Source organism: Manis pentadactyla, chromosome 4 (genome assembly GCF_030020395.1).
Source record: "Manis pentadactyla isolate mManPen7 chromosome 4, mManPen7.hap1, whole genome shotgun sequence".
In the NCBI taxonomy this organism is placed as follows: domain Eukaryota; kingdom Metazoa; phylum Chordata; class Mammalia; order Pholidota; family Manidae; genus Manis; species Manis pentadactyla.
This window is the reverse complement of record NC_080022.1, coordinates 86,619,028-86,638,724: the sequence shown is the minus strand read 5'-3', so window position 1 is coordinate 86,638,724 and position 19,697 is coordinate 86,619,028. Positions and strand designations below refer to the sequence as shown.

Genomic DNA, 19,697 nt, shown 5'->3' with positions numbered 1-19,697 from the left:
CCCAGCTGGTAGGTTGGGATGTGATGCAAGTACGAAATAAACTTTTAGTGTTTAAGATATGGCTGTTCTGAGATTAATCTGCTATTCTAGTTAGTAATACCCTAACTGAGCTGTCCAATGAGATAGCCACTAGCCATATGTGGCTATTTGAATTTAAATTTGAATTAGTTTTTATAGCTATTGACCAACTGAAGTGTGGCTAGCATAACTGAAAAGCTGGTTTAATCTTACTTATTTAATTGTAATTAATTTAAATGGACACATGTGGCTCGTGGCTACCATATTGAACACTGCAGATATAGAATATTTCCATCATCACAGAAGATATTATTGGATTTTGCATAACTAACAAAATAAATATAGAGAGAGAACTGTTCTTATTTTTAAAATAATCACCTCCTCCCAAAAAACTCTCTCTTTAATGCTTATTTCCCTCTGTCTAAAAGAAGTCTCAAAACACTCCTTTCTCATGTTGCTCCCTCTACCTACCACCGCATGAAAAAACTTCCTGTCCTGCTCCTCTCTGCCTTTGCCTAACTTCTTAAATGGATGGTCTTGAACTCCTTGCCATCTGGCTTCCTTCCCCACTACTCACCTGTAATTACAGTGTGCTTGGCAAAAGCTTTGGCCACATCTCTCTCCCAGATGTCTTTTAAATAGCTCTCTCTCTATGCCCTTGTTTTCAATCTTTCACTCAGGGTCACTTGGGTGATATCTCATCAGACAGACCAGGTCAACCCTGAATTATTTATGTGAAACCTGAGATGGTTCATGTTATTATTGTTATCCCATCAAAATAACCAAGGGCTTTTTTGTTATAGAAGGTATTACCATTTAGGCAAACACTGAAGGTAACATGAATCCTTGATGTTTGTGAGCTCAGAATTAAATGGAAATGAATTCATTATGCGGCAGTTGCAGTGTTGGCAGAAGGGCTTTCACCATAAACTAATATGTGTGCCAGTCAGATTCTCGTGAGAGAACTCTAGGCCAACTTGCTAAAACTGAGAAGGGGAATTTGGAGACAGTCCAGAGGAGAGCCACACAAGCAACCAAAGCATGACAAGAATAATTGCAGTTCCATCATAAAGAGGCCATTTATATCAGGCTTTTACCAAGTACCATGTGGAATGTTACAATGCCATTTGTGTGTGTGTGTGCATGCCGACATTTATGTGTGCTTTTAAAGAATATAGGCATATTAATCCTTGTTAATTAACAGACCATCTTTGGAAGGGCACACAGTAAACGGCAATAGTGAATCATCGAAGAAAACTAAATGGCTGGAGGCAGAATGGTGGGAGACTCATTATCTTTTGAGTTTCGTTCCAAGTGCTCATATTACCAATACAAAAAATATACACACTTTTTTTAAGTACCTGGAATTAACTCCTATCTATGAACGTTGAGAGTTAAATTTGAAGCCCCGATGCAGCAGAAGCTTGGGGAGCCTCTGTTGCCCAGACCTGTCCACACCTTCTTTTTTCTTTTTTCCTGAAGCATTTGTACCTTTAGTTTAAATATTTACAGACCTTAAAGTTTACTAGGTCGAATTTTTGTTATGCTCATATATAGTCACATTTCCAAATTTCTGCTTGGAACAGATTCATGAAATTCTATTAGATACTCAAAATGTGCAAGTCATGAAAGTGGAAGAACTAACAATAGGAATTACTTTTCAGGAGCATTTAAAGAGTTATGCCTGATAGTTTTGTAATTCCTATAGTGTAGCATTTTTGCAGTGCACAGAATGCACTCACATCCATTATCAAATAATCCTTTGCACAGAAGCTCCATGTGATTCTTTCTATTCTCAGCTTTGTCCATGAACTAAAATTAGAACTAGGCTGACATTACATTTCACTTGGTTACAGTCTGACTGAGGATTTTAATCACTTGGAGCCACACTGGAAACAATTCTCTGCAATCCACTCTTAGCTGATAATCGCTATTTTGGGGCATATCAGCTTCTGCAACCAAGAACAGTGGTAAGTATTTTTCAAAAAGAATTTTTCCCATTCTACGCATGTAAATAGACAGCTGATGATGCCTTTACTGTGTTTGTATTTGCTGGAACATACAACAAACTTGGAATTGAATTTAAAAGTCTCTCTGTGGGTTCTTAGTCACTCATGTGATTGTCATCCTCTCTGGAAGACAGGCTTCCCTACAAGTTAAGAAGCATGCCCTCTAAGATTGTATCTCTCTTGCTTTCTTTTGGCTTTGGGAAGCCAAGTCTCTCAGTCATGTCATCACTATACTTACTTCCCTGTCGTGTTACGTACTTTCTGTTATGATTAATCAAGGTAGAGAACAATATCCTATCCTGGAGGCAGAAATACATACATCATTATTGACTTGTTTATCTCTAAGGAAAATTAGTGGCTGTTATCAGAAAACTAATGGCTGAGCAAAGCTTAATGGCAAATGAGGAAATGAATTAGCACATGAATGGTTATATATGTCTAATAAAATACACATTTACAGGTAGATACTTCGGATTTTAAAAAATAATTTATTATTGATAAATACTTGACATTTGCTAAAATCTGGGACAGTAAATTGACTGTGGTAGACTCAGGAGGCTGGATTATCAGCATACGTATTCTAAGATTTCTTGGTGGCAAAAAGATCTTGTAATTTGTTCCCATGTAAACTCTTGCATGTGTTACTTAAGTCTAGGGACCGTTTTGTAACTATTTTCTGTGGTTGAAAATTATATATCCATCCTGCAATTTTAAACCTTTTTCTTCTGTAATACAGGTTTTCTCCCCCTCTGTCTCTCTGTCACACACCGAGTACTTTTAAAGAAATGAATAATTTGGAGGAGATTGATATGTAAAGCAATGTTCTCTACCCCATTTCTCTCTGAAACCCTAGAAGTAACTATTTTAACTATTTCAGGATTTAGCTTTCAGTGGTTATCTCCCTATTTTTTTATTGAAATATAGTTGATATACAATCATATTGGTTTCAAGTATACAACACAATGATCAACAGTTACACACATTATTAAATCCTCACCCCCTCTAGTGAGGTTACTATCTGTCAACATAGAAAAAGATGTTACAGAATCATTGACTATATTCTCCATGCTGTGCTACCATCCCTGTGACCATTTACATTATGAGATTTTTGTGCTTCGTTATTTCCCTCACTTTCCCCTCTCATCCACCTCTTACCCTTCCCCATGGTAATAATCCTCAGTCACTTCTCAGTGTCTATGAGACTACTGCTGTTTTGTTCATTCTATTTGGTTTGTTTGCAGATCCCATACACAAGTGAAATCAGATGGTACTTGTCTTTCTCCACCTGGCTTATTTCACTCAGCATAATACCCTCTAGGTCCATCGATGTTGTTGCAAATGGTAGGATTTCTTTCTTTTTATGGCTGAATGATATTCCATTGTGTATAAGTACCACATCTTTATCCATTCATCTGTTGATGAACACTGGTTGCTTCCATATATTGGCTCTTTTAAATAATTCATATTTCTATTTTTCTTTTTTCAAACTCAGTTACAAGCTATTTATTAACTTTTGACATTATCTTTGGAGCTTCATTATGAAAGATGTTGCTTAAGCTCACCTACATCTCACAGATTTATATCCCTATTCTCAGTTTTTCTCTTGATTGTAACTTTAAACAAATATTTAAATCTTTCCTTCTCATTCTGTAAAGTACGGACAGTATCCAATGACTCCCCACTTTGAAGATATGAGTACTGTTGTTCCTACCTTCTACTTCTCCACTTCCTTCTTCTGCATTCTATTAAGAATACTTCTATTTTTATATTTTCAAGATGTAATACTTTTATTACATTCTTCCTGGTTTTTTCATAGGTGAACTTATTTCAAAAGTTGATTTTCATCACTCAAGAAAGAAATTTTGCACCCTTAAGCAGTGGTAAAAAAAAATAGACTCCTTATTTCCCCCTCTGCAAAGCCCCTGGAAATCACCAATCTACTTTCTTTCTCTATGGATGTCTATTCTAGACATATCATATAAATAGGATCATGCAATATGTGGTCCTTTGTGTCTGGCTTCTTTCACTTAGCATAATTTTATTCCAAGTTCATCCATGATGTAGTGTGTATCAATACTTCATTCCTTCTTATGACCAAATAGTATTCTATTGTATGAGTATAGCACATTTTGTTTATCCATGTGTCAGTTGATAGCCATTTTAGCTATTTGTTTTCCATTTTTTGGTTATTATCAACATTCATGTACAAGCTTTTCTATGAACATGTTTTCATTTCACTTGGGTATAAATCTAAGAGCAGACCTTTTTCTACTTTGTACTTTCTATTTTTTCCTCTATCTTTGTTTTAGGTGTGCCTTTTATGAACAATGTGCAGGATACTGTCTTTTATTTCATTGAACAATCTTTGTATATTAACTGGGAGCATTTAGTAATCAGAGAAGTATAAATTATGATCATGATGAGATATCATTTTATGCAGTAGTGTGTTGGTAAAGGTCTACATCAATGGGGACCCTTACAGAGTTGTAGCAAGAGTATAAATGGGCATAATCACTGAAAAACAATTTGGCTCTATCTTATAATTTTGATATATGATTTTGAATTTAATTATCCATAATTCACATAGACTATGATCCAGCAATTCTATTCCTAGGTATATACTCAATAGAAATAATGCCACCTGAGCACCAAGAAGATAGAAGAACAGGAATTTTAGAAACATTATTGCTCATAATAGCAAAAATCTGTGACTTAAATGCCCACCTTCATTAGACTGGATAAATAAATTATGGTGTTGTCATACAATTTGGAGATCATGCTTTTCCTTTTTTATGGAGCTATATAGTTTCCCATGATATGCATGTACTATACTGATGGAAAGTTATTTGTATGAAAAACACTGAAGTGGATAATTTTGTAATTTGTCATTTTATAATTGAAAATATTTGAAGTATAAATTCCTACAAGTGTGAATGTGCATTTGTAAATGTGATGGATATTTACCAAATTTCTCTTCATAAAGAATACAACAATATATACAGCCATCTTAAGTGTGTGAGAGTACGTTTCCCTATACTGCTGCAAATTCTACTTCCTCTTTAAACTTTATACCTTTCTGTTTACCTTCCTTGCATTACAGGAATTCCAGTATAATGTTGAATAAAAGTGGCGACTGTGGACATCTTTGACTTCCTGAACTTAGAAGAAAATAATCCAATTAATTGTGAATTAAATTATTTCATTATTGCAAATATTATTTGCTACAAAATCAATGCCAGTATTTGTAAGGCAAAGAATATTCCATAAAATGGATCTACCATAATTTACATAACTTTTCTCTACTATTATTTTCCTCTCATTTCTGAGAGGTCACAATCCTCAATACTACATGTCCATTTGCAACTTATTTTACACAAGAGCAAACAATCCCAATATATTACACTTAACTGAATTCCAGTTTGTGCACATAGCATCTAGATTAGGTAGCTATCCCAAGATGCCTGTCATAATTTATATATCCATTATTTAGCCATTTTCCTATAATTGGGCATGAAAACTAGTTGTGGTTTTTCATTATTGTGAAATATTTAGTAACAAAGGAATTAGACGGCATCAATTCCCACCTCTGCCACATATTAAATATGAAACCCTGAATAAATCACCCATCTTCTTTAACGGTCAGTTTTCTCATCTGTGTATTAGAGACAATAAAAGTACCCATATCATGGTATTTTTATGAGAATTATTATTATATAGCATGTAAAGTGTATAAAATAGTTTTAGGAACATGGAAAGTGCTCAACAAATACAAACTATTTTAATCATTATGATATTCAATGAACGTTCTGACACTGTTTTTTTCCCTCTGGGTATAATTAGATCCTTTCTCAGATGACATCTGTGATTTAGCTATTCAGAACTTAATGAAGTTGGTGAGTCTGTAACAATGTGGAGAAATCATGTCAGACAATGTGGTTTGTACCGGGGCTGTCAATGCTGTAAAGCAAGTCTGGGAAAAAAGAATTAAGAAACTCGATGAAGACCTGAAGCGAGAGAAGGAATTTCAACAGAAGTATGTTATAACATATTTACTCTTTTGCATTATTAAAAATTCATAACATCATCATGACAGAGAAAAGCATTTATTAAACGATGTATTATTGAACTTGACAGAAATTTTTATTTACTGAAAACTCAAAATACACTGAAGGAAGCATCTGACTCAAGTGTGGCTATGTGATGGGTGCCACAAAAAATATAAGCGTCTGTGAAAATAGTAGTGTCTTATGCCTCATAGGAGTCTGCTCAACAGTCATCGAAGTTTGCTTAGTATCATTTAGTCTACTTTTCAGTGATTATTTGTTAAACATTATACTTCCTAGTGTCTAAAACAACATCTGGCAGTAGAAGGCACTGTAGATTTGAATAGCTGTTGAGTTCAACCAGGCCCCCTGGATTACCTAATTCCTTGATTTGGGCTATAGTTAAATAGTTTGCCTCTCATTTCCTCTGCTTTCTTGATATCTGGCTACTCTCCTAGTCGGATGTCTACAAAGTATTGTACATATAACTCCCTCACAGATTCCATATAACTCCCTACAATTCTTGTTCACTGGGTCTCTTTCCAAACATTAAATGTTCTTGTGTCTTACAGTATATAGACAAATACCAAACCATTATGTTCTACACCTGAAATAAATATAAAGTTACATGACATTATATCTCAATTTAAAAAACAGTCTTGTGTCAGCAAATAATGGAAAATCCAACTAAAAATGGCTTAACCAGTAGAGAAGTCTTGAGATAAGGCCATTGCAAAACTTCAACAGCTTTAAAGACTCACTTCTTTTCATCACTTTCTACTGCTAACCTCAGTATGTAAGTTTGGTCCCCAGGCTGGCTTCTCTCAATGTCACAGGATGACTAGTTCACCTCCAGGCATCATTATGTTATCAGGAGGGTGGAAACTATTTATTTTCATTTCTTTAAGAATGAGGAAACCTTCCTCAGGTCTCCTAGTAAACCTCTCCTTTACCTCTCATGGGCCGGAATTGGGTCATTTGTACTCCCTAGCCTAGTTATCTTTGAGGGGATTGAGACTGTATGGCTGCTTCAGACAAATTAAGATTTATATCTAGGTTACTTGGAGGAATAGAAAATATTTGAAAACAACTGGTATTCTCCCAGCAAAGAGGTGGGAGGTGGGGGGATGGTAGTAATTGATAAGCAAGTATTCTTGTCTGCTAACTGTCTGTAAAAACAAAAATATCTGAATGGGGAGGGACCGTTCTTCCCAACCAAAGCTGATAAAGATGATAGTGATATGACAATGATAAAAGTAGCAGCCATTCAATGTGCACTTACTGTTACTAGGCATTCTGCTAGTGCTTTATTTGCACTACCTCGTTTTAAATTCTCTCAACATGCTGAAAACAGTATCATCATAAGGATTAGACTGCATTATGAGAGAAGGAAAACCAAAACAATAGTGCTTTAAACAAGGTATGTTAACTTTCCTGGGAAAGTGATCCAGGGCTGGAATAGCACTTCATTGAGTCAGACACTGAGGCTTTTATCTGGTTGCTCAGCTGTGCCTGGCTTCCATTCCTAGAGTCACCTCATGGCTCCAAGTAGGTACACCAACTGAAGCCATCATATTTGCTTCCATCTAGCAGGAATTTGCACATACTGCTACTTCTGCTAACATCCCATTGGCCAAAGCTTCACACGGCCGTCTGTGGCTGCAAGGGAAGGTGGCTAAATGAAGTCTTGTGCCTAGTTAAGTTTAGAGATCTTATTATTGAGTAAGAAGAGGAATAAGAGTTACTGGGGGACAATAAACAGTATCTGTCAAACATAGGTACTATTATTTTCTCCATTTTAAAGATGGAAAACCTGAGGGATAGGCCTAAGTAACTTGTCAAATATCACACTACTAATAAATGTGGAACTGGTATTCACACTCAAGCAATCTGACTCAGTAAGCATTATATTCACCACAGGTGTTACATTTCCCTAGACTGGATCTCTTTATATAAAACTACTCTTATGAAACCTATTACATTTATATTATATAGTTATGATAAACTTGACTATAGAGGACCCTTAATAAGTCCTATCCATTCTTTTAACAGTGGTTAGGAATTAATTGGTTCTAAACTCCTGTATTTCACCTATTATATTTGTCTAGTTAAGAATCATTTAATTTCGGCAGCTTCAAGTTTTCTCTGTACAAAACAGGCAAGGGGTAAAAAGGGAAAGAATGTATCTAATGCTTCTTTTTTTAGCTACAAGTGGCTAAAGATTTAGCTCAAAAAACTTAAATTTTAAACAGAAATTGCCCTAATTGTCTTTTGATGCCAAGCTACCTTAAAGAAATCTAGCACTTAGGTAGAAGTTGGTGTGACATTTGGGAAAAGCTTTAGACTATAATAAAAGGGTTTTAGAGGAAGTAGAAAATTCCTATCAAAACTTGAAAAAACATCAAGCTTAAAATAAGCAGTGTAAGACTTACGGAATTTTGGAGCGGGAAGAGGCCTTAGCCATTATTTAATCCAAACTCCATATTTTATAGCCAAGACACACAAAGGTGATATGTTTAGCCCATGGTCTCTGAGTTAAGTGATACATTCTGGATTTAGATCATAGATTTTCAGAGCCAAAAAGAATTTAGGAATCATGGAAAAGATGTAAATAGACTTGTCTAATAATAGTTAACTTTACTGTAAACTCACTAAGGGCAGAGCTTTTGTATCCACAATGACCATCACAGTATTTGGCACATGATGAATGTATTATGAATTCTTTAACTGCAGTTGAAGGTTAGGGAATAAGGCACCTAATTGCACTTGTCATTAAATCTTGCTCTGAAATAACTATAGCTTTTAGTGAGCAATAAGTAATTAATAATCATTATGCCTATTGTTTGTATAGTTCTATTATTATAGAAAGTAAATAATTGAATAGATGGCATTATACATTTGTCTTAGTTAACCACACCTATCAGAAGCTTAGCTGTTCAGCCTAGAAGTCCACACAGCCATTGTCACTCTGCACTTGTTAGCAGATTAAATTTCAGACAAGTAGCAGATGAGAACACACAGTCTATAGGAATATTTTGCAAGCACACATATAAACAGCATATATATTTCACTTTTAGAGATCTGTTCACTATAAAATCCTCACTGGAGATCAGTTAATACACTAAAAACATACATTAACTCTCAATGTCAAGAGGTTTTTGGCAAATAAATATTCAAATTAATTAAATCTATATTCTTTGATGACTGCTTCTAAGTTCTTTATTATGTATCATTCTAATAGGTTAAATTATAAAAATTTCAAGTATATAATTATTCTTTCTCTATTTTTCATACAGAAGAAATTTCCTAGTAAAGAAATAGAAAATCTTTTGTAACATTTTGCTAGTCATTTTTATTACTTGGTATTATTCTTACATATATTTGCAATGAACAAAAAAATCAATAGGCATGTGCTACAGAATAACAAAGATTTTGTTCATTTTTATATCTGGAAAACAAAATCTGGATAAAATTGGAATGTGGTAATACAGAATTTAAATCTGAAGTTGAACTGTATTATTTGCAAGGCAGCAAAGAAATTTATTAAATATCTATGATATTTAAATATTTAATAAATGCAAGTCAAAACGAGATACCACTTCACACCCATTAGGATGGCTATGATAAAAAACATGGACAGTAACAAATGTTGGCAAGGCTGTGGAGAAATCAGAATCCTCAAGCACTGCTGTTGGGAAGGTAAAATGGTGCAAGCAATTTGGACACAATTTGGCAGTTCCTGAAAAAGTTAGAGGTATGATACGACCAAGCAATTCCACTCCTAGAAATATATCCAAGAGAAATGAAAACATATGTCTACACTAAACCTTGTATAAAAATTTTCACAGCAGCATTATACATAACAGCCAAAAAATGGAATAAACCCAAATGTCCATCAACTAACGAATGGATAAGCCAAATGTAGTATATCCATAGAGTGGAATGTTATTTTTCTATAAAAAAATAATTTACAGACATACTTTGGAGATACTGTAAGTTCAATTCCAGATACACCACAATAAAGCATATTTTGCAATAATGTGAGCCAAATGAATTTTTTAGTTTCCCAGTACATACAAGTTATGTTTACACTCAAACCTATTAAGTGTGCAGTAGCATTACGTCTAAAAAAAATTTACATACCTAATGAAAAAACGTTAACCATCATCTAAGCTTCCAGGAGTTGTAGTTGCTGATCACACAGACCATAACATATAATAATGAAAAAGTTTTAAATATTGGGAGAATGACCAAAATATGACAGAGACACGAAGTGAGCAAATACAATTGGAAAAATGGTGCCAAATAGACTTGTTTGGCACAAGGTTTCCACAAACCTTTGATCTGTAATAAATGCAGTATTTGCAAAATGCAACAAAATGAAGTTCAGTAAAACGAGGTATGCCTGTATTGATACGTTACAGCATGGGTGAACTTTGAATGATATTCTGCTATGTGAAAGAAGCCAGACACAAAAGACCACTTACTGTATAACACCATTTATATGAAATGTCTAGAACAGGCAAATCCATACACACATAAAGTAGACCAATGGTTGGTAGGGGCAGGGGGAGGGAGAAATGGGGAGTGATTGCTAATGGATATGGAGTTCCTTTTTTGAGTGATCAAAATGTTTTAGATCAGATAGTGGTGATGGTTGCACAACTCTGTGAATATACCAAAAATCACTGAGTTGTATACTTTGAAAGGACTAATTTTATGGTATGTGAATTATATTTCAATAAAGCTGTTACAAAAACCCAATGGAGAGTTACACTCTACAGGAATTTAAAAATAGGGTGATTTATGATACTAATCATATTTATTATTCTTGCAAAATGAATTCCTGTCTGATTTCCAGATACTATTGATCATAAGATTGGTTTTGATGGGTCACATTTTTATGTGAAAGTGAATGCCACCTGTGTCATTACCAATGACCTAAAATGATTTCCTGGTCTCCTAGGCTAGTGCAGATCTGGGAAGAACGAGTAAGCTTAACCAAGCTAAGAGAAAAGGTCACTAGGGAAGATGGAAGAGTTATTTTGAAGATAGAAAAAGAGGAATGGAAGGTAAACTTTATAGAAGTATTTTCTGTATGTATTTTTTTCTATCGCATTCTGTGGGAGAGTTGCGAAAATGATTCTGAGACTGGGTAAGACTGGAACAGTTACAAATTCTAATTACAATAATAGTACCAAATGAATTTGGACAATGTGAACAACTGAAAAGAAACATAACTTCACAATTTACTTTTGCAAAGATTAAATCAATTTGCTTCAACTCTGCTTGAACTTAAGTGGTTTGTAGTATTTCTCCTACTAATCCTTCTGATAGGCAATTTCTCATTTTCCATAAAAATATGGTCACTTGCCTAACAAAAATCATAAAAGCTTTTCCAAAGCAAAGTCTCAGTTAAAACTTCAGAAAATGGAAATGGATATTAATTTTTTTCTCAGGCCCACCACCTGATTCATCTTTCTCTTTCACACACACACACACACACACATACACACACACAAACAGCACATGGTTGCTTAATTACATTAGGTATACTCTAATTTTTACAAAGGCCTCTATCTCTTGAGTCAATATTTGTTTTCATATAATAGGTATATTTAGGTAGAGAGCTAGCTCTTTTATTTTCTCTTTGGGCTATTTTAGGCTGAAAGGGAAAAGGCATAGAGTTCAGAATCGCTGAAACTCTTACAATCCTTAAATTAAAAAATGTTCTCTTTAACTTTTATAAAAACATTTCAAACAGAAGTGGAAGAGTTTGAATTATTGACTAAAATGACTTGGTTCTCTATGATTTCCATTAACCACCATATTCTCATTTTCAAAAACATATGTACTGATAAAACCTGATACAACAGAATTTTTAGGACATAGCTCTTTGCGTGTGCACTATTGACCAAAATGTTATTTTTGTTTATTCTATTATGAAAATATGGAAAAAATATCCCAAAATTCTTTTACAAATAAAATATCTCTACCCTCATTCTTCAGGGTGGCATGATATTAAAATAATTGAAGTAATATAGTAATTCTGTCATTTCTTTTACTTGCATTAGACCCTGCCTTCTTCTCTACTGAAACTGAGTAATCAGTTACAGGAGTGGCAACTTCATAGAACTGGTTTGTTGAAAATTCCTGAATTCATTGGAAGATTCCAGAACCTCATAGTGTTAGATTTATCTCGAAACACAATTTCAGAGATACCCCGAGGAATTGGTAAGGAAAATTGCATTTATATTCCTTTGTTTTTTTGTTGTGAATTTTTTTGGACACGTGTTATAAAGACCTCATCTTTATACAGCCTGAGTCTTGAGAAAATTCTAGACACTTATCTAAACTGAAGCTTCTGGGGAATCCAGATGAGGTTTCAATGCTATAGAAGAAATAATTAAATATTTCTCCTTGGAAATTATTGTTGTGTAGGTTTTGGAAACAATAATGCTTGTTTGGTTACTCCTCCTAGAGGAGAACAGGTTGAAGGCAAGGAAGAAAATTAGATTCTTCAACTGAGAAAAAAAATCCTCAAATGGAAAACTAGTGAGGACATTGTATAGCTAAAACAATGAGAAAAAGAAGCTTTTGCTGTAGCACTGATAAACCTGCTCCTTAACTGAAGGGGCAGGACACATAGCGGGAAAAGAATGGGAAAGGGTGAATTCGCCAATGCAAAACTGGCAAGTAAATTAGCCATAATACTTAATAACTGGAAACACTGTTTTATATCCATCTGCTCTCTACTGTGTTTTATTTTTTGTAGGATTGCTCACTAGACTTCAGGAACTGATTCTTAGTTACAACAAAATCAAGACTGTTCCCAAGGAACTAAGTAACTGTGCCAGCTTAGAGAAACTAGAACTTGCTGTTAACAGAGATATATGTGATCTTCCACAAGAGGTCAGAAAGATATAAATGCTTATGATTTTATCTTCCGTCTGGTACTAGTTCAATTCTAATTGTGTGATTGTTAAAAAATAACACTGATGAAGAAATGCTATCAATTTTATCTCAGGAAATATTTAGTGAAAACCATTTCCTATTATTATAATGCATGTTTTTAATTAGACAAAGATTGATTTAGTGTAAAAGATACTTCTATAACTGTCACGGTACTGACATCATTTGTTGGCTAGACTGAACTCCTTGAAGACCAGAGAGTCTTATTTCTATTCCCAGAATTGAAGGCACAGACTAGGTTGTAGTTGTTACTTAATAAATGCTTAATTAATGAATAAATGATTATCCTAAAGCACAATATGGTGACAGAAAAAGTTTACTAGTTGGTTTTTAGAGTGGTCAGCTTTTGAGGTAAAAGTGTTAGACATGAATTTCTCAGTTTAGGAAAAGCATTTCTTTGCTAGTTTCCTAGGCTTTACCAAGTAAAAGCAAGTCAATGGGCTTGGGAAGACGTCAAACTTTGATTTAGTATGATGCCTTATTATTGGTAAAACCAAACCAATCATAGAGATACAGACATTTGTATGACTTTTCAAATGTATATAATGCTCTTAGAATCAGCAAAGGAAATTTCCAAGGTTTTTTGCCTTGAAAATAACGACTACAAGATAGAGGTTGTGAAAAATAATAAAACTCAAAAGGACTATTCCCTTCTCCTACTGTATCTTGGTGAGGTATGTCAAATAAGTAAACATGTCACCAATAATTGTTGCTCTTGCAAGTGAAACATAGTTTCTAATCTTTTTCTCTTATAATAGTTCAGTTTAATGAAGTGCATGCACTTCTGATAAAAATGAAGACCAGTAGGGACAATTTCTTTATACCTACAAGAGGGCCAGTATTTTATTTCTAATTCTTGTCATTCCATTTCTAGGATTGGTTCTGTCACTAAAAAGCTCTGTGAATTGGGCATTGTCTCTTAATCTGTCTTGATCAAATTAAGGTCACTTTCTTCACTTAAATAAGCAGGTTTTACTGGAACAAACACTGACCTGAGGAAAAGAACAAACTTGTGCCAGGCAGGTTCTGTAAACACTGACACTTGGTTATATAAATTTTCTTCGAAGAGGTAATATTCTATGAGAGTTTATCAGGATGTTATTTAACTTTATTTTTAATTTGTTGTGGACTACTATGACTAAATGAAGCCCAAGGAAAATGTGGACATTCCTTGATGTGAAATATCTCCTTTACCAATGTGAACGTGCTAGTGGTTTACTTTGTGCACATTCATTTTGAAAAATCTTGCTTTTCTCTTCAGCTCAGCCATCTGTTAAAACTTACTCACCTTGATCTGAGTATGAACAACTTTACTACAATCCCTCCTGCTGTGTTGAACATGCCTGCCCTTGAGTGGCTTGACTTGGGAAGCAACAGACTTGAACAACTTCCTGATACTATAGAAAGGTAAAATAAAAAACTTTTATGGTACCAACAGATGTGTTGAAGCTATCTTTGATAAATAAAAAATAAACAAAATAAAGGGACCCCAAGCATAATCACAATAGATTCATTTAGTTCTAAATTTGGCTACTTTGTAGCATCATATTTTCATTTACTCCAAATAAGTAAAGGGGTTTTCGGAGGGGAAAAAACTGACTGACTTCCAACAAATTGTCAAGAATATGCTACAATAACATTGCTTAGTGCATGCCAGGCACTACTGAGCATTTTACTAGTGGATAAGGAAACTAACAGAGGAATATTAGCTAAATTTAGGAAGTTAACTAAATCAAGATCACAGTAGGTGTGAAACCTAGGATTCAAGCCTTGGCAGACTGGCCCCAAAGTCCATGCTGTTAACTATTGTGCATACTTGCCTTGCCATTAGTGGGCATATTAATAATTTTATTTTTCTCTTAAGACTAATTTATTTAGATAATATTTATAGAAGTTCTTTAAAAAATCCTATGAGGATAGCGAAGAATTCTAGAATACACTCCATTTCCACTACCATATGATGAGACCTGTGCTGTTGAGGGTAACTCCCAGATTAATTTCCGTAATAATCAGGTAATGTGAAAGCAGTTAATGCAATAAGGTATACTGGTTAAAGGAGATGCTATCAAAGATGACATCTACTTGATTTTTAGGTTAATAAGATCCAGGATTTTCATACTCTGTAACTAACTGCAGAAACCTTTTCTAATTCTTCAGAATGCAAAATCTACATACACTGTGGCTGCAACGGAATGAAATAACATGCTTGCCAGAAGCAATCAGCAATATGAAAAATCTGGGTACTCTTGTTCTCAGCAACAATAAACTGCAAGATATTCCAATGTGCATGGAAGAAATGACCAATCTGAGGTATAAATTGTAGACACAAGACTGACCTGTGCCTTTCTGGCTGCCTGACAAATATAGAGAAATTATTATTCAGATTTGAAATCTTATTCATGTGAATGAATTCACTTAAAAATCTTTTCCAATTTGAAACTCTTTAACTTATAAATAGGATTAATTTAATACTGGTCTAAAATATTCAATAAAGAATCTTTGAAACTAAAGCAATATTGGGATTTATCAGTTTTAAGAAGTACTCTCTGTTGATGACATTTCCCTGAATGTCATCTTTATAACTGCTAACAAACCTTACCCATGATATAAAAACCAAAATCATAAGTGATTATTTTCATTCTAAATAACAAGTGGATAAGGCAATTATGTTATAGAGAGCAAATGTAACTTAGTTCTAAGTTAACTATCAGAAGTCCCTCAAATGTCTCTTTCCAAAAGTGAGTGTAAGACCTAAGAATTTGCACCAATCCCACTACTTCTGTAACAAAATCATTCATTTATTCAGATTCAGCAACTACTAAACTGTACTAAATCAAGATACACTGAAAGACAGAAGCAAGCCTATGAAATATGCAGAAACTTTATTAATTGTATTAATTATACATTTTAGATGCATTAGGATTGCTCTTAGAAATTAAATTGCACCATATTAAATATATGCTATAGACCAATAGTTGCTTTTACAAGCTTTGAAGTAAGTTGCCTAAAGCTAATATTTTTTTCTTCTAGAAAAGAAATTTAAAAGATTCTTGGGATGTATCACATCTTACCAAAGTGTTATTGAAACTAGTTAAAAAACAGTAATTTAGTATATTACCATTTGAGCTCTCTCCAAGAGGATACACACTACCATGGCACCTATAAAAACACTGTTGTTTGGTGAACTACTAGGTTTGTCAACTTCAGAGACAACCCACTGAAACTGGAAGTAACACTTCCTCCCAGTGAAAGCACAGATGAAGAGGAGGAACGGGAATTATTTGGTCTCCAGTTTATGCACGCGTACATACAGGAATCACGAAGAGCAGGTATGAGATCTGCATATAGCACAGGTTAAACATTTTATTTGGTAGAGTAAGCATATACATATGAATTCCTTTATAGATTTCTTATTCCGTATTAACTTTCCTGTCAAATTCTGTTCTCGTGGTCAATATTGTGGGAGGAAAAATAAGTGATATTTAAATCTGTTCACTATTTTGAGAAAGATAATGAAAGTTGTAAAGATTGAAAGTCTTTCTAATGAAGTCAGGAAACAAGTTTTTTTGGTCATGCCGTTGAAGCACAACCACATGAAGATGTGATTCTTTTTTTTTTTTTTTTTTTGGATGTGATTCTTAAAGCTGAACTAACTCATTCTAATCAGTTTGTCATAGATATCAGTTTACTCATGAGCACTATCTTCCCCATTTCGTTTTTCTACAATCCACAAAAGCAAAAAAATTCTTTGCCAAGGAATGAAAAATATAAAGAGAACATAGATTTTCAACCAACAGTTAAAATGTGATATTTTGATATATAGATTTCAATCACTTAAGTCTCTGATAATTTAGAGATTAAATGCCTTTTTTAAAAAACTAAGGAGTGTTTAACACCAAGATTAGGGGAAGAGGACAAAGAGCACAATTTTATGTTAATAAAAACAATGGAACTATAGAGTAGAAATCATGGTTTTATAATTCACTAAAATGTGAGTTTTTGAGTTAAAAGGTAGAATTTAATTACATCTTCAAATAGTTACTAATAATGCATATAATCTGAACAAACAATGATAGTGTTTCAGCTAGAGGAAATAATTTTTACCTACATCCAATGGAGGATGCTTAGGAAATAGTCATCAGATCTGTGTAGCAAGGTCACAGACACAATAGCAAGGAAGATTGGAGTAAGACAAGTAAAAAAGTTGTAGTAGTTTGGGGCCCGGTTTTTGATAGCAGAATATATCTATTTAAATTTAAGACAAGTAGAACAGAATTGATAACTGAATAGAATTAAAAAGTCAGTCCAGAATGAACTTAGGGCAACTGGATGGATGGTGATGCTGAGATGGGGAATTTAAGCACAGAAGCTGGTTTGGTAAGTGGAAGATGTTGTTCAGTTTTAACATAGTGAATTTGATGTACTCATGGCACATGCAAGAAGAGGTAGTTGTGTAGATAAATCTGAAGTTCAAGAAGGGGCTTGCAAATTCTGTAGGCCAAGAAATAGCTATTTCTCAATGGTATCTTAGGATTGCTCTTAGAAATTAAACTGCACCATATTAAATATATGCTATATATTGTATTTAATATACTGATGTTATTTATCATGATATTCTTAGGTAACTTTTTATCCTGTACGTCTGTGATTACATAAATTATAAATTAGAAGCCTTGCCCATTTTTAGTTCCTGGCCTTTCTACTTCAATCTCACATGTTTTATGAGATATAGCATATATTTAATATGGTGCAGTTTAATTTCTAAGAGCAATCCTAATGCATCTAAAATGTACAATTAATACAATGAATAAGCCATTTTCTCATGGTATCTTAAGGAAAATAAAACAAAGTTGGGGAAAACAATGATCTTGACCTCTAGGTGTCTTGTTGAAAGACAAGCTTATTTTTCCATAAAGTACATGGTAACATTGTCTGATATATATTATTAAGCTAAATGGTCACAGGAGTGTATCAGTGTAATTCTTGACTGTATATATGTATGTGTGTGGATGTTTTGTGAAACATAACTGAGATTATGCCTGTTGTAGAATATTTTTTATTTTGGGGCATATATTGTTTAATGATGCAAAACAGATTATATGACAAAAATTAGGATCAGGTTAATTACTGAATGATACATTATCTTCATTTATGGTCTCTTGATTGGGGGCATGAGCAACATTTTAAAAAATAACCTTACTTTAACTACTTTAATAATATTTGACATAAAACTTATAATAACTTCCTTTATTAACATTTGACATAAAACTTGAGAAAAAAGTTTATGTATTAAAAAATATTAAAACCAAGACTGCTTGGTATTAAAAAGATTCATGAATTAGTATTATTAACAAAAGTTAATATTTTTTGAGTACTCTGTGCTTGGAAATGTTCTAAGCATTTTATATGTATTACCTCGTTTGATACTCACAACCCTGTGAGGCAGGTTTCATTATTGTCTTCATCATCCCCATTGTAAGAAGGGTAAACTGAGGCACTAAGAGATTAAGATGTTTCAAGTTCATACAGCTGAGAGGTGGTAGGTTTGAGATTTGAACCTAGCTAGTCTCATAAAACATGTGAGATTAAAGTAGAAAGGCCAGGAATTAAAAATGGGCAAGGCTTCTAATTTATAATTCATGTAATCAGACATATAGGATAAAATGTTACCTAAGAATATCATGATAAATAACATCAGTAATTCTGGATCTTTGTCTTGGCAAATGTACCAATAACTAAGACAATATTTACAAATAACAGCAGCAATAAATCAAGGATAAGATGAGGAAAAGAGTTAATACTCCTACTGTATGTTTGGTTTAATATTGCTTGTGCATAGAAACCACTTAAGAGTTAAATGAGGTCTAAATATGAGGTTTTTGTTTTCATTATCTAATTTCTACTTTATTGCAAATTATGTTCCCAAACAAGAGAGAATATACTTATATTTGTACTTAAACTTGTAAAAGTGGCCTGTTCTAATTATCAGAAGTTATTTGCAAATTTCAGTTTAACTTGTGAATTAAGTTTGTAAGTATCTTTCTGTAAATTCTAACTAGATAATTATCCAATAAGAAAATGAAGTGAAATAGCATTTTTCCTTGAAAACATCTCTTCAGTTTTTGTGTTTGTCATGGACAATTCTGATACTATATAAATAGTTATGGCTCTGGAAATCTGGAGGTGAACTCGTCGACTGATTTGAACATCTCTGAATTTGTCTGCATTAGAAAAAAATCACAATTGATTATCTTTCCAGATCTGTATGGGCAAAAGAATCCCTAATAAGCCTAATTCTCAGACTCTTGTTACCAACTGACAACTGATCATCCTATTTTGAACTTGAGAAGTAAAAAGTATTAAATAAAATCAAAGGAAAATAATTTCCAAAATAGAAATTTGCATTTTTTTAATGCAAATTGAAAGTTAATGTGCTAGCTATCTGTTGATGTATTGTGTTTGTTTCAGATAACCAAGTCAATTGTTCAACTACTGTATCAATCTCTATAAATACTGATGAATAATATAATTCAAGATGCACTGCTGAAGAGGATTACTTTAAGAATTTGGTGAATTCTCCAATGTTTAGACTTCTAAAGTTAAAAACAAAGCTATTATGAAAAGTTCAATGAGGCCACATTTTTTAAAGTTCATA

General features: G+C 33.5%; 1 protein-coding gene across 2 annotated transcripts; it reads left to right on the top strand.

Moving 5' to 3' along the window:
* The first annotated feature begins 1,854 nt into the window (after window positions 1–1,854).
* LRRC39 (leucine rich repeat containing 39) lies at window positions 1,855–19,647 on the top strand. Of its 2 annotated transcripts, none has more exons than XM_036883890.2 (9): window positions 1,855–1,988; window positions 5,868–6,060; window positions 11,037–11,142; window positions 12,145–12,304; window positions 12,846–12,982; window positions 14,304–14,449; window positions 15,200–15,352; window positions 16,235–16,371; window positions 19,511–19,647. In XM_036883890.2, exons 2-9 carry the CDS (start codon window positions 5,948–5,950, stop codon window positions 19,564–19,566), a joined length of 1,008 nt encoding a protein of 335 aa, XP_036739785.2. In that variant the 5' UTR covers window positions 1,855–1,988; window positions 5,868–5,947; the 3' UTR covers window positions 19,567–19,647. The 2 variants fall into 2 exon arrangements, with proteins under 2 accessions (XP_036739785.2, XP_057356449.1); XM_057500466.1 differs by lacking the exon at window positions 1,855–1,988 and adding an exon at window positions 3,274–3,368.
* The last annotated feature ends 50 nt before the right edge of the window (window positions 19,648–19,697 follow it).

Bases quoted from the DNA above. Each gene is read 5' to 3' on its own strand.
- LRRC39 (XM_036883890.2), top strand. From the start codon at position 5,948: ATGTCAGACAATGTGGTTTGTACCGGGGCTGTCAATGCTGTAAAGCAA. The intron at 12,305-12,845 runs GTAAGGAAAATT...TATTTTTTGTAG, and splicing joins AGAGATACCCCGAGGAATTG to GATTGCTCACTAGACTTCAG. The intron at 15,353-16,234 runs GTATAAATTGTA...GTGAACTACTAG, and splicing joins GAAGAAATGACCAATCTGAG to GTTTGTCAACTTCAGAGACA.